Source organism: Populus nigra, chromosome 12 (genome assembly GCF_951802175.1).
Source record: "Populus nigra chromosome 12, ddPopNigr1.1, whole genome shotgun sequence".
NCBI lineage: Eukaryota > Viridiplantae > Streptophyta > Magnoliopsida > Malpighiales > Salicaceae > Populus > Populus nigra.
In genome coordinates, this window is record NC_084863.1 from 989,911 (window position 1) to 1,002,577 (window position 12,667).

General features: G+C 32.1%; 2 protein-coding genes across 2 annotated transcripts; one reads left to right on the top strand and one right to left on the bottom strand.

Moving 5' to 3' along the window:
- Positions 1-1,322: 1,322 nt before the first annotated feature.
- Positions 1,323-4,795, top strand: LOC133670014 (serine/threonine-protein phosphatase PP1-like). The gene is made up of 4 exons (XM_062090405.1): positions 1,323-2,096; positions 3,054-3,613; positions 4,101-4,286; positions 4,365-4,795. The coding sequence occupies exons 1-4, from the start codon at positions 1,901-1,903 to the stop codon at positions 4,386-4,388; spliced, it is 966 nt and encodes a 321-aa protein (XP_061946389.1). The 5' UTR covers positions 1,323-1,900; the 3' UTR covers positions 4,389-4,795.
- A 1,463-nt stretch (positions 4,796-6,258) lies between these two features.
- Positions 6,259-9,405, bottom strand: LOC133670112 (folate-binding protein 1-like). The gene is made up of 5 exons (XM_062090576.1): positions 9,236-9,405; positions 8,309-8,667; positions 7,598-7,929; positions 6,827-6,977; positions 6,259-6,491 (listed from the first exon to the last, which is right to left on the bottom strand). The coding sequence occupies exons 1-4, from the start codon at positions 9,303-9,305 to the stop codon at positions 6,842-6,844; spliced, it is 897 nt and encodes a 298-aa protein (XP_061946560.1). The 5' UTR covers positions 9,306-9,405; the 3' UTR covers positions 6,259-6,491; positions 6,827-6,841.
- Between the last annotated feature and the right edge of the window lie 3,262 nt (positions 9,406-12,667).

Genomic DNA, 12,667 nt, shown 5'->3' on the forward strand with positions numbered 1-12,667 from the left:
TAAAATCATAGGTGAATAGAGCATATAATTTGTCTCCACAAGAGTCTTGTGTTCACGCTCCAAGTGCACTTAGAAATGACTGTTGATCTTTTTTTTTATTTTAAAAAACATTAATATATATATATATAATAATTTTAATGTTTTTATATAAAACATATTACTAAACACTTATTTGAGACCTAGGATTTTTCTTACTAGAAGTAAGAATAATTTACTTTTTTTTCTTGGGAATTTGAGATTTGAGTTTGATATACAAGAGTTGGCCACAATTTTAAAAGAGTGTTTAAATGGGAGGTAATTTATGTTTTTTTAAGTAAAAAACATGTTTTTATAGCTTTTAGAGGTGTGATGTGTGTTTAAAAAGTATTGTACCTTTGATAGAAAACCACTACACCTCCAAGCCAAACACACTCTCAAGAAAAAGACTCTTTCCCTGAGGAAAATCTTAGAAATTTTATTCTGAAATTTTATTTGGAAGTGTAACAGTTTGCAGATAAAATAATAGTTATAAATTAACTTGGAGATCAACTTGGTTTAGGTCGGCCTGCGGCCATTTAAAAAATTCCACTCACCCACTTCCTCTTAAAAAAACTATAGTTTATATCATATTAAACTATAAAATAATGTAGGATGTAAATTACTATACATATTAAACTACCTCAAACTACTTTCCACACACTAAAATTGAATCTCTCTTAGATTGGATTTTAAAATCTTAAATGATACAATCTGAGGTAGGACAGGACATCTTCGTTTACCATTGAAGCTTTCCTTTCAAAAAGTTGGGACTGAATATACTAATTAGTTGTGGCTCCTCGCACCCTTCAAAAAAAATATTAAAATAAAACTGCATAAATCATTGAAAATATGATAGAAATTGAGGTTGGAATTATATACAACCGAACATTAATAAGACTTATTTATAAAAGTTATTTTTTTCTTGTTTTTTATATGAACTTAACCAAGGATTTTTCGGATCAATAGAGTAATTGAGATTTTGTTCTAAGATGCTTTTTTAAAATATTAATTTAATATTTTTCTAAGTTAAAAATACTTTAAAAAAAACAAAAAAAACAGTCTAGATATCTATAAAAATCAATTTAGAATTAATCTAATTTGAATAACCATCAAATTGCAATAAAAATGGTTTTATTTTATTTTATTTTATTTTTTAAAATAATTAACTTGTATTCTCGTGAGTCGGGCGGAGTGGGCGGGTTGATAACCGAGCACACCACATCATGAAAACACACAAGGACACGAACAAAACAAAAGTATCATCAAAACATCGATGATGTATGTATGTATGTGTGAGACCTGTGACCTGTGAGAGAGACAAGACAGACAGGTAGAGCCGTAGAGGTCGGTAATGGCAATCAATCAAGAAAGAAAGAGCTGCAGTACACGTATTAACTGACTTTTCAAAATACGCGGTTTTTGTTACTGTCCTCTAACAAGTCTCTCTCTCTCTCTCTCAACCTTACCTTTGAAGTTTGAAGGTTTCAACCTCCCTTGCCTTATTTGAATCTTGTTGGGCAGTTGCCATTGAAAAAATAGCTTTTTTAGAGTGTGAGAGAAAAGATTTATCAAGAAAATGACAACCCATATCCATTACTATTTGCTTCTATCTTGATCTATTATCCCCCCCCCCCTTCTCTCTCTCTTACCGTCTCTTTCTTTAATTTAGTTGCTTCTATTTCTGTTGATCAAAATACACCAACCCTTTTTCTCTCTGTGTGTAAATTCTTCATCTGATCCTTTATTTCGCTGTTTCAACGCCAAAATCCATCTCGGGGTCCTTTATTTTCTTGTTCAAGGACTTAAATCTTAATTCTTTATAAGAAATTTAAAGAATTGGGTATTGATTTGTTTTGGAGGTTAAGAAGAAAGGAAGAAGAAGATGATGATGATGACGATGGAAGGGATGATGGATAAGGCAGTGTTGGATGATATAATAAGGAGGTTATTAGAAGGAAAAGGAGGAAAGCAAGTGCAGTTATCTGAAGGAGAGATCCGTCAATTATGTGTTAATGCTCGCCAAATCTTCCTTTCTCAGCCTACTCTCCTTGAGATTAAAGCTCCCATTCGAATATGTGGTTAGCAGTCTCTCTCTCTCTTTTCTTCTCTTGATAATGAATGGGTTGATTATCATCATATCTGATGTGTGTGTTTATGCTTTTAATGTGAGATGATCGTGTGGGTTTTTTAAAGAAGACTGTTGAATGATTCCAGTAAAAGAGACATCTTTTAGCTTATCTATAGACATGGATCATTTGATGATTGGTTATGGCACGGCATGATTAATCAAATTTTTCATAATTTTAGTTTGATTGTTGAAGGAATTGTAATGTTTGAGGTGAAGGGATTGGTGTTTTTATTCAATTGGAAGGAATGGTAGGATTGATCTTTTCGATTGGACAGAATGGAAGCAAGGATTACAATTATTAGTTTATGATGGGAGGAGGACATCTATCTTGTTACTAGTCATGTGTTTCTTGCGGGAGAGGATGGGGCAAAAGCTCATCCTTGTCCACTCATTGATTACCGTCAAAACCTTGGTAGAGCATTGCCCGATTGGTAGCTACACTTCCTTTAGAGTGGAGAATCTGAAGTTCAAATCCATTCTCTGCAACTACCAAATTATCAAAAGGATAGAAATTTGAACATTGTGAGTGGTTTTTGAACTCCGGTTAGGTCGGATTGGCATGTGCTTACACAAGTCCAAAAAATAAACAGAGAGCCTTAGAATCATAGTTAGCTTGGAACTGCCTCGTCAATTTGTAAGGATATGTGCTGGTGGAAGAAGTTACCAAGTTCTTCAGTTATCGCCCATAACCTATGTGAAACACATGGTCGGTTGTTGAATATTTTGGTTGCTTGCTTTTAACTTCTTTTTTACCCTGGGAAGGATCTTGCTGCTCATTTGCAGTGGAGTACTGTAGTCATCATTTATCTTCTTAACTCCACAATGTGGCAAAGCACTTTAGTCATCATTTGTCTTCTTAACTCCACTTTGGGCCCCTGCATATCTAATTTTTGCTGTCTTCTTACAGGTGACATACATGGGCAATATCAAGACCTCCTGAGGCTGTTTGAATATGGTGGCTACCCTCCTTCTGCAAACTATCTCTTCCTTGGGGATTATGTCGATAGAGGGAGGCAAAGTTTGGAGACCATATGTCTGCTTCTGGCCTACAAAATCAGACATCCCGACAAAATTTACCTCTTGAGGGGTAACCATGAGGATGCGAAGATCAATAGGATATATGGGTTTTATGACGAGTGTAAACGGAGATTCAATGTCCGGCTATGGAAAATATTTACCGACTGCTTTAATTGTTTGCCTGTTTCTGCACTGATTGATGAAAAGATACTCTGCATGCACGGAGGCCTCTCTCCAGAGTTGGAACATTTGGGCCAAATAAAGGAAATTCAAAGACCTACCGAAATCCCAGATAACGGTCTCCTATGCGATCTACTTTGGTCTGATCCTGATGCTAGGGTTGAGGGTTGGTCAGATAGTGATCGAGGTGTTTCATGTACCTTTGGACCTGATAAAGTTGCTGAGTTTTTGGATAAAAATGACCTGGATCTCATTTGCCGAGGTCATCAGGTGAGACAATTTCTTTTTAAGCAAGCTTAATACCCACAAAAACTGCAAAGTTGAAGAGGCATCTTTTCCCAGCTTCCTTGTTCTTTTCCCCTTGCAAATGTTGGATCATGATTTAGGAGATGCCTGTTTCTAAATATGTGTTGCCAAATACTTGGACTTTTTCATCTAGAAATACTTTGATGCAAAGAATAGTGATTGTCATTAATGTTGCCTTACTGTGAAAGGTATGATTTTGTTCTCTATTGATGAAGCCCTTTAATTTACCAAACCTTACGTGTCTTTAAATCTATTACAAGATTGCTTTACAATGAAGAGTGAGAAAATATGCAAAACTATCATGATAATCAGTTACCTTACCAAAATATATAAAGATATGACTGATACTTCCATGTAGTTTGTAGCCCTCAGCATTTTATTTTATTTTTTAATTTTGACCCAGAACAACTCCAGCAATGATAACAGATGAAAGTTTTTTGCTATGTTTTAGGTGGTGGAGGATGGATACGAGTTCTTTGCCAAACGAAAATTGGTAACAATATTTTCAGCTCCAAACTATGGTGGGGAGTTTGACAATGCAGGTGCTTTGTTGAGCGTTGACGAATCCTTAGTATGTTCCTTTGAGATATTAAAACCAGTTCTACCAGCAAGCGCTCCAAAGTTAACCCTTAAGAAGGTACGTGCATAGTATATAAGAAATAGATCTTCCCCGTTGAAACACTCTAATCTCCTTTTCTTGTCTATGTTCAAACAGCCTCCAAAAGCTGGAAAGTTCTAGTATGAGAAAAGGGCATTCAGGGATCTCTTCTTGTTTCAATTAGGAGATTGACCAAGGCTCGGTTCTAGCAATGATTTGAATATCTATCACATTGCCGGTTTATCTTCAGAAAGAAGCCTTTTTTTCTTGTTGAAATGTCACATAACTCAATTTGCAGTGCAAATTGTTAGGGAAAAAAAATGTGCAAAAACAACAGCCCATGCTGTATGTTATGCCCAGGAACCAAAGTTGTTTTGTTGGATACCCTTTGGGAACTTCCTGTCTGGTCAATTAGCATATGCTGTTTGTAAGTAGTGATTGAGAATAGGTCTGATTTTTGTTGAGATGTTTGTGCAAGTTTACTCTATGGTTTGCTCAGAGAGTCCTCATGTTGATCTATTGGCAATCAAAATAGTTCTTCTCTGCCAGCTTGGTTGTGCCAGATTTTTCCCTCGTTGCAACTGAAGCAATTTCTGCTTCCTTTTCGTTTCATCCCGCTCCAAATAATACGTTAGATTTTAAAAATCTCAAGCATCAACATTCTCATGCAGACTAAATAGAGAAACGTTTCCCGAGTGATAAGCTGCTTGTTTAGAAGTTCCTGGTGGTTTATTCTTGTGAATATTGAGTAACCTTGTACTGTTACTTGAGGACAAATTCTACACAATTTAACTTTGCCATAATCATCAATTGATGTCATTATGAAAGCTCATGATCGTAATCTGGATGTTCTAGCAAGTGGTAGGTTACTTACAAGGAACTTTTCATCACTTCCGTTTGTCTGATATCTACGCAATTCAAACTAATCTTGAACTTTTCTCAAGTTTTCTGCAATAGAATAATGAATCAGACACGAGTGGCATTTCCTGGTGTAACAGATTATTGGACACGATGCAAAGTTTCATCAAATGCAATCACCATAAAAAAAAATTACAAAAAGAAAGGAAACTTATGGGTCCCAGCACAAAAAAAAATTTCACCTGTTTCTTTTTTTCCTGGAAAATAGTTTAGTAGTTTCCCTAGAGTTTTTTTTTTGGAAAGTATTTTTTTTATAGAAGTGAATTTTTAAAAATTAAATTATTTTTTATGTTTGGTAGTGTTAAGAAAAATAAATTAAATTCTTTTTTCCAGTATTTAGTTGTCATGAAAAATGAGTTAAAAAATAACTTATTAATATTTTTTTTAATTTATTAAAAATAATATGTAACAAACCTTATAAATTAAAAAGTTGAATGAGAATGAAATTGAAAAAAAAATAATTTCATAAATATTTTAAATAAAATAAATAACAATCAAAATGATAAAGATCAAATCTAACAGATAAAAAATTAAAAGGTGATAAAATTTAAATTATAATAATTATAATTTCATAAATTATTTCAAATAAAATAAGTAATAATTTAAAGAATAAAGATAAAATTTGATATATAAAAAAATTCAATTAAAAAAAATAAATAAATAACGATCATAAAAAATAAAAACTAAAATTAATATAAAAATCAAATTAAATCAAATTCTAACAGATGAAATTGAAAAAAAAAATCAAAACAAAATATATAATAATTAAAAATTTAAAGACCAAATTTGATATAATCAACAAATAATATAACATTGCTAAATTTTTCACAACTTCTAGAAAGTATTTTCTTTCCAAAATTAAAAATACTTTTATGAAAATCAAGCCAAATTTTATTAATTAGAAAGTGTATTTTATTGATTAATTTTCTTAATAACAAACAAACACAAAAAAATTTTAAAAATAATTTCTTCCCTTAAAAGTGAATTAGACTGGACATTTTGGGATTATTCAATATTTTATGACCCTACACCAGTAGTCTTGTCTTATACATCCTGTATTGTAGAAGCAACTCAGAAATTCTTTGAAAGGGTATGAAAAAGACTTGTTTATCTCATACTAAGAGATTTTTTATATATACAAAACACCAACAGGTTCACATTGACAACTGTTATAGCAAAACTGCAGGACACATGTAATCCTAATTTCTGTTTCCCACCTCAATCATCGAAGCTTAACAAATATACATCAGTCAATCCTGAGATTGTGTTGTTCAAGTTCTTGATAGCTTCCAGCTAGATATCAGGGCAGCTTATTCCAGAATGTATCTGCAAAACGTGTAGTTGCATGTTTGTGGTAAGAAATTCTTAAGAAGAAAATGAGAATGAAGAGAAATATTTATCTGAATCGTATTTGTTACGTGCTGAACTGGTCAAGAACTTTAACACTTATCCAAGCCCCGTAATTTCTTTATCAAGATTTTGGAAAGAAATAGAAGGGAAGAAATTCATGAAATAGTTTCACTTACTCAAACTGGTGGCAATAGCTTTTAATAAGAAACCTATGAACTCATGTATGCTTCTTCTTTAATTGTTTTTTTTAACAAGAGAGAATGGAATAACAGATGACTCATCATAAGAGTAATTCTAATAGCATCGCTCACCTGTAAATTAAAATATCATCTTCGAATTCCTTTCCTAGTCACTAAACTATCAGGAGAATTCTGGCTCATCCGGCCATCCAGTCTCCTTGCAGCTATTGCTGCTCTTTGAATAGCTGCAAGCTTTTGGCGCTGACTATGACTCTTCCTTTTACTGCATGGTCGGCAAAATATATCAAAAAACAATATTTTCTATTTCATTATTCACTAGTGCTAATATGATGACAACAAACGATCAACTTCACAGGCCATGATTACACGGGAAAAAAAGAAGGATAGCATGGATGATTTATGAAGAAAAATAAGTTACACATTATGGTATCTGTAGTGTATTTGATGTCTCCTACATGCTGTTAAGTAATATGTATTTACTGAAGCGTGCTTAACATCAGCAAGAAAAGGAAGCGAACTTCACTAAGCTTTCTGAATACACACAACACTGCTAAAAGCCAAAGATGTCACCTACTTGGATGATAGGTCTGAGGTGCTCAGAAGTAGTGTTCTAATTTTTAAAGAGAAGCATGAAAAATGAAGCCTGTATTTTCTGTAACATTGGCTCCTTTTGGGGTTGTTATCCATTTTGAAAGCAGGAACCTTTTATTTAATCTTTATTTGGTGTAACTACTTCGGCCAGATGAAAGGGAATATTGTGGACATTATCTCTAAAGTAATCCTCATTTTCTTAGGAACTAAAATGATGACTGAAAAGTGAAAACCGAAAAGCTATGTACGGAGTCTTGAAGATGTAAAAAGGCAAGAATTTATTAGTCTAACCTCGTAAACAAGAGGCCTGCAGTGAGAACTAAACCTCCTACTGCCCAAGAAACTTTTTCACTAAATTGCATTTCCTGCACCCACTGCAGGAAATCTTCCACGACCCCTAAATTCTCAACTTTCTGGGTAAACTCAGATTGTGGAGACCTCCATGAATCGGAGATAGAATCGAGACTGGCTCTACCACCATAGCAAGACACCTCTTCTACACCAACATATGCATCAGACAGCTTAACAGCAAAACCTGCAGCATGGCAGAGCTCTGTGCCATTGGAGACCCATTCAGCAGCTTGTCCACAAACAAAGTCATTTACTCCACACGGTGCTATGACCTGATAGGTGAAATCCAATCAGGAAATTGATTTTCTCAGACATTCTGGTGGGTGAAATTAAGAACCCTCAAATTTTTGTGATATTTAACAGGCCTAAACAGAACGCTAGTCTACCATGCAAACATAAAAGATGATACATACCATATTATTTTCTTTAACCACATTTGAGAAATGTTAGTTGATGGACTCATTAATTGAACTAACGAGTTCTCAGACCTTAAGCAAGCACTAATCATTGAACACATCAAATGCAATTCTCATTTCAAAGGAATGCAAACACCGTAAGCTAATCTGATACCCAAACTGGACAAAAAGGTGAAATCTTATACCAGAAAACTCAAAAATCCAAACTGGACAAAAAAGGTGATTCTGCTCTTACCCGTTTATTTGCATCCATAGAGAAGTAAGCACTAGCACAAGCGTGATAGACTCTGTCACAAAAAGAGGCGCATATAAGAGGAGGCCCAGGCTGAACACCAATTTGGGGATCACAAATTGAACATTCCAACAATTCCCATAATTGCAAGCACTCCTGGCTGGCTTCTCCTGTTGAAGCCAGCCTCCTAACAGACAGGGAGGCAGGATACGTCTGAGCTACATTGCAGCAAGTCTTTTTGTGAAACAGCCTACAAAGGGTCAAATCTCTGGCACCCTTGCCTACCTTTTTTGGAGGTTTCCCTTCCGATGAATACGGCGGAAAGCGACCACCTTTAGAAACACATACTCTAGCATTTTTTCCTACATTAACAAAGTGAACCATTGTGATGGTCAAACTCTGCAATTCTTGAGGGAATCCAATTCGTTGCACTCAGGTTCGTTTTAAAACAGAAATGAGAGTCTGAATTGAATTCATCGGCAAATTTTATCTGAATAGAATTCACTTCTTATAAACCAGTCCAAACACACTTCAATGGACACGTAAACAGCAGGCTTTCAAATAAAAATGCAACTTTCTGCTCCAAACAAAACAGTTAAATTTTCAGACAAAGACCATCACCCATTATTTAACAAAACAAGTTTCCAACTTTTGAAGTGTCCTATAAACAGAAAGCCTAAACAACCTATTCAACCATTCGGCTTCAAATGCAGTAATTCTCTGTCTCAAGACAAAAGCAAAAAAGCAAAATTTCTTATCTTTTAATTTTCTATATGGTAAATCAAACACCAAAACCAGGACCCAACAAGTGAACCAACATCAATAGATTACAAATGGGTTCTCTAAAATCAACGCAAATAATAAATAAAGTGACAAAATTGGAGAATAAAGGAACCCATGATAAGGAATTAACGAAGAAAGAATCTTTACCAGAGGAGAAATGGATTTGCAAGTGAAAAAGAAGCAGAAAAATCAAGGACCCACAATATTTTCTCTTCATTTTTAACTTTTCGAGCTTCGAATTGACTTAGAATTTGAGAGAGGAACTACCTCCTCCACGACGGTGGTGAATGATCGCATCGCACAAAAATGGAAGAATTTGTGTGGTTTTTAGGATACCTGGCTGATATGAATTTGGATCCAATGGGCTGAATTGAGCCTAGATTTAAAAAAATAATTGAATTCAGTCTGGTCCATAAAGAGGCCCATGTTCATGTGTAAATTGAATAAATTTGTTTCCATGCTAAGGCACATTGGGCTTATACTATTTATTTATATCATTATTTCATGTGTCAAAGATGATTATGTTATTTTAAATATTTTTCAAATATATATATATATATATATATATATATATATATATTATTTTAAAATATTTTTAATTAAAAATCTCTTTTATAAACTTTATAAACATTTTACATCTACTTAATAAGATATTAGTTGTAAAATTTGATTTGAGAGCAGGTTTAAAAAAAAAATAGATTATTGGATTATTGGGCAACCACGAATCATTGTATTAAATTAGGTTAATATTTTTATTAAAATGGTGTTGTGTTTTTTTTGAAAAAAAAATTCTTTGTTGTTAACTTAATTATGTTTGGACAAGGTTTCGTCAACTCAACCTCATCACTAAAAATCTAGTTAGATCAATTATGTTTCATAAGATAAACGTTTTTTTTTCAATTCAATGTATAACTCTACCCAAATTAGGCTTTAAATTACAGGTTTTCTTGATAAATTTGTCGAGGCAAGTTTAACAATTATGAATAATCCTCTGTATCTCTTCATAGATATTGTTTTTTAACTCGTGATACATCACGGGTTGAATCAATTTTTTTATTCAAAAAAATATAAAATGTTAGAAAGTCAAAATTTTGATTTATATTGGCAAAAAAAAACATTTGAAATACCTAAATTGTGATACATTGCACAATATTTTTTTAAAAAAAATATTAACATACTAGAATTATTTGAGACAACCATGGTTAGCCTGCAAAACTCACAATGTGAGATATAAAATTGTGATAAAACAATAAAACCTGTATCTAAACAAACTAGAAAGCTTGATTATAATAAACTAAATATTAAAGCATAAAAATGAAAAAAATTCTATTTTAAAAAAATAACTCAAGTAAACTTATATCAGTGATCGGTGTAACGCCGTAGACTGGGACAGATTTTTCTTGATGGGAGAAAAGAGTTAAGACTACAGTAGAATTTCTAAATAAATAAAAGAAATTTGAGACTCGGGTCATTGAGTCGAATGAATTTAATAAGTTTAGTTAATTTAATAGTGTGTGTGTGTGACAAATCTAATTTAATAACATGAAAAATTAATCAAACCCATTAATCTTTTAAAATCATAACCTATGAAATTTCATATTCGGGCTCAAGCAAAAAATCTAATTCTCAACCAAATTAATGTTGAATAATAGAATTAAAAAAAATATTAACAAAAAAACTTGTTAATGCATAAAAATGGTAGTAAAAACACTACTATAAAATTAACAAATACAAACAAACAAATTGACAAAAATATTATGTTGGTAAATTATAGTGAATTTTTTCGACTGAATATGACCTCACAGTAGCCATTAGTAAACACCGATAAAAATACTCCATCAGTATATACTAAAAAAATTACAATAGAAAAGAAAACCCTTAAAAGCTTGATGACATGTTATTTTTACAGATAAAATTATCGACCGATTTAAATCCATCGATAATATTTACTTTGTGGCATGACGAGCAATGAACTGAAACTTTTTATACAGTAAATATAATACTCCACGTTACTTTTAAACAATTTATTTCTTATACTATCATAAACTGATAGATTGATAAATTCCTCGTAGTCAATATCATCAATTTTTACTGTCCAAAAACTCACAATTGATTGAATCTCATATAATACGATCCAAGAAAGGGTTAACAAGAAAATTTGGATTATAACATAATTGTGCTTACTGTTCAGGTTTACGACAACAATCATAATTTTCAATCTGACCGTTGGTAAAATCATAACCTATGAAATTTTATATTCGAGCTCAAGCAAAAAACTTAATTCTCAACAATTTAATGTTGAATGATAGAATTAAAAAAATCAATAAAAAAAACTTGTTAATGTAGAAAAATTGTAGTAAAAACACTATTATAAAATTAACAAATACAAACAAACAAATTGACAAAACTATTATGTTGGTAAATTATGGTGAATTTTTTCGACTGAATATGACCTCGCAATAGCCATTAGTAAACACCGACAAAAATACTCCCTCGGTATATACTAAGAAAATTACAATAGGAAAAAAAACTTTAAAAGCTTGATGACATGTTATTTTTACAGATAAAATTATCGACCGATTTAAATCCGTCGATTAAATCCATCGATAATATTTACTTTGTGGCATGACGAGCAATGAACTGAAACTTTTTATACAATAAATATAATACTCCACATTACTTTTGAACAATTTATTTCTTATACTATCATAAACTGATAGATTGATGAATTCCTCGTAGGCAATATCATCAATTTTTATTGTCTAAAAACTCACAAATGATTGAATCTCATATGATACGATCCAAAAAAGGATTGACAAGAAAATTTGGATTATAATGTAATTGTGCTTACTGTCCAGGTTTACAGCAATAATCATAATTTTCAATCTGCTCGTTGGTTCGGACTAGAAATTTACCCAATTTTTTTGGCACGTTATTCTATGTTAAGATAAACTTTCAAGTCAATCGGGATTCAGGCCTTGCGATATAAGTCAGAACATACTATATAAATTTTGTTATTTACTTTCTTTTAACTTGTGGATTTTATATTTAGCATGAATTCTTTTCCTACAGGAATGTGATAGCTTATTATAAGAATTTTCTAACTCTATAAGGATCTTTAATGGGTTGCAACATAATTTTAAAGCGTAGCAGTGATTTTTTAATGTTCCAAAATCTTTTTCTTATAAAAATTCTTTATTTATCCTAACTATCCAAGGAAAGAATGACCAGTGATATTTAATGACAAATTTTATTCATGTTTGGACTTAATTAATGTACTTTAAGTTTATTTTAAGTGGGTAAATATTAGCCCATAAGTTTTGGATCTATTAGGGTTTTTAGTTAAGCTATTATATAATGCTTTGTAAGCTGAAATTTTTAGCAGCAATAAATTTATGAAATAAACTTATGTTTTCCATGAAATAGCCATGAATTTATAAAAAAAACTCGTGTTTTGTGTGAAGTGATACATGTTTTTTTTTAGAAAAAAGAATAAATTGACTTATAAAGGTATAACTAACCTTGTGACATCTTTTTTATACTTTTCTTTCGTGAATTTATTTTCATTAGGTAAGAGTT

Bases quoted from the DNA above. Each gene is read 5' to 3' on its own strand.
- LOC133670014 (XM_062090405.1), top strand. From the start codon at position 1,901: ATGATGATGATGACGATGGAAGGGATGATGGATAAGGCAGTGTTGGAT. The intron at 2,097-3,053 runs GTTAGCAGTCTC...GTCTTCTTACAG, and splicing joins AGCTCCCATTCGAATATGTG to GTGACATACATGGGCAATAT. The intron at 3,614-4,100 runs GTGAGACAATTT...GCTATGTTTTAG, and splicing joins TCATTTGCCGAGGTCATCAG to GTGGTGGAGGATGGATACGA.
- LOC133670112 (XM_062090576.1), bottom strand. From the start codon at position 9,305: ATGAAGAGAAAATATTGTGGGTCCTTGATTTTTCTGCTTCTTTTTCAC. The intron at 7,930-8,308 runs GTAAGAGCAGAA...TTCACCTATCAG, and splicing joins CTATGGATGCAAATAAACGG to GTCATAGCACCGTGTGGAGT. The intron at 6,978-7,597 runs GTTAGACTAATA...CCGACCATGCAG, and splicing joins GCAGGCCTCTTGTTTACGAG to TAAAAGGAAGAGTCATAGTC.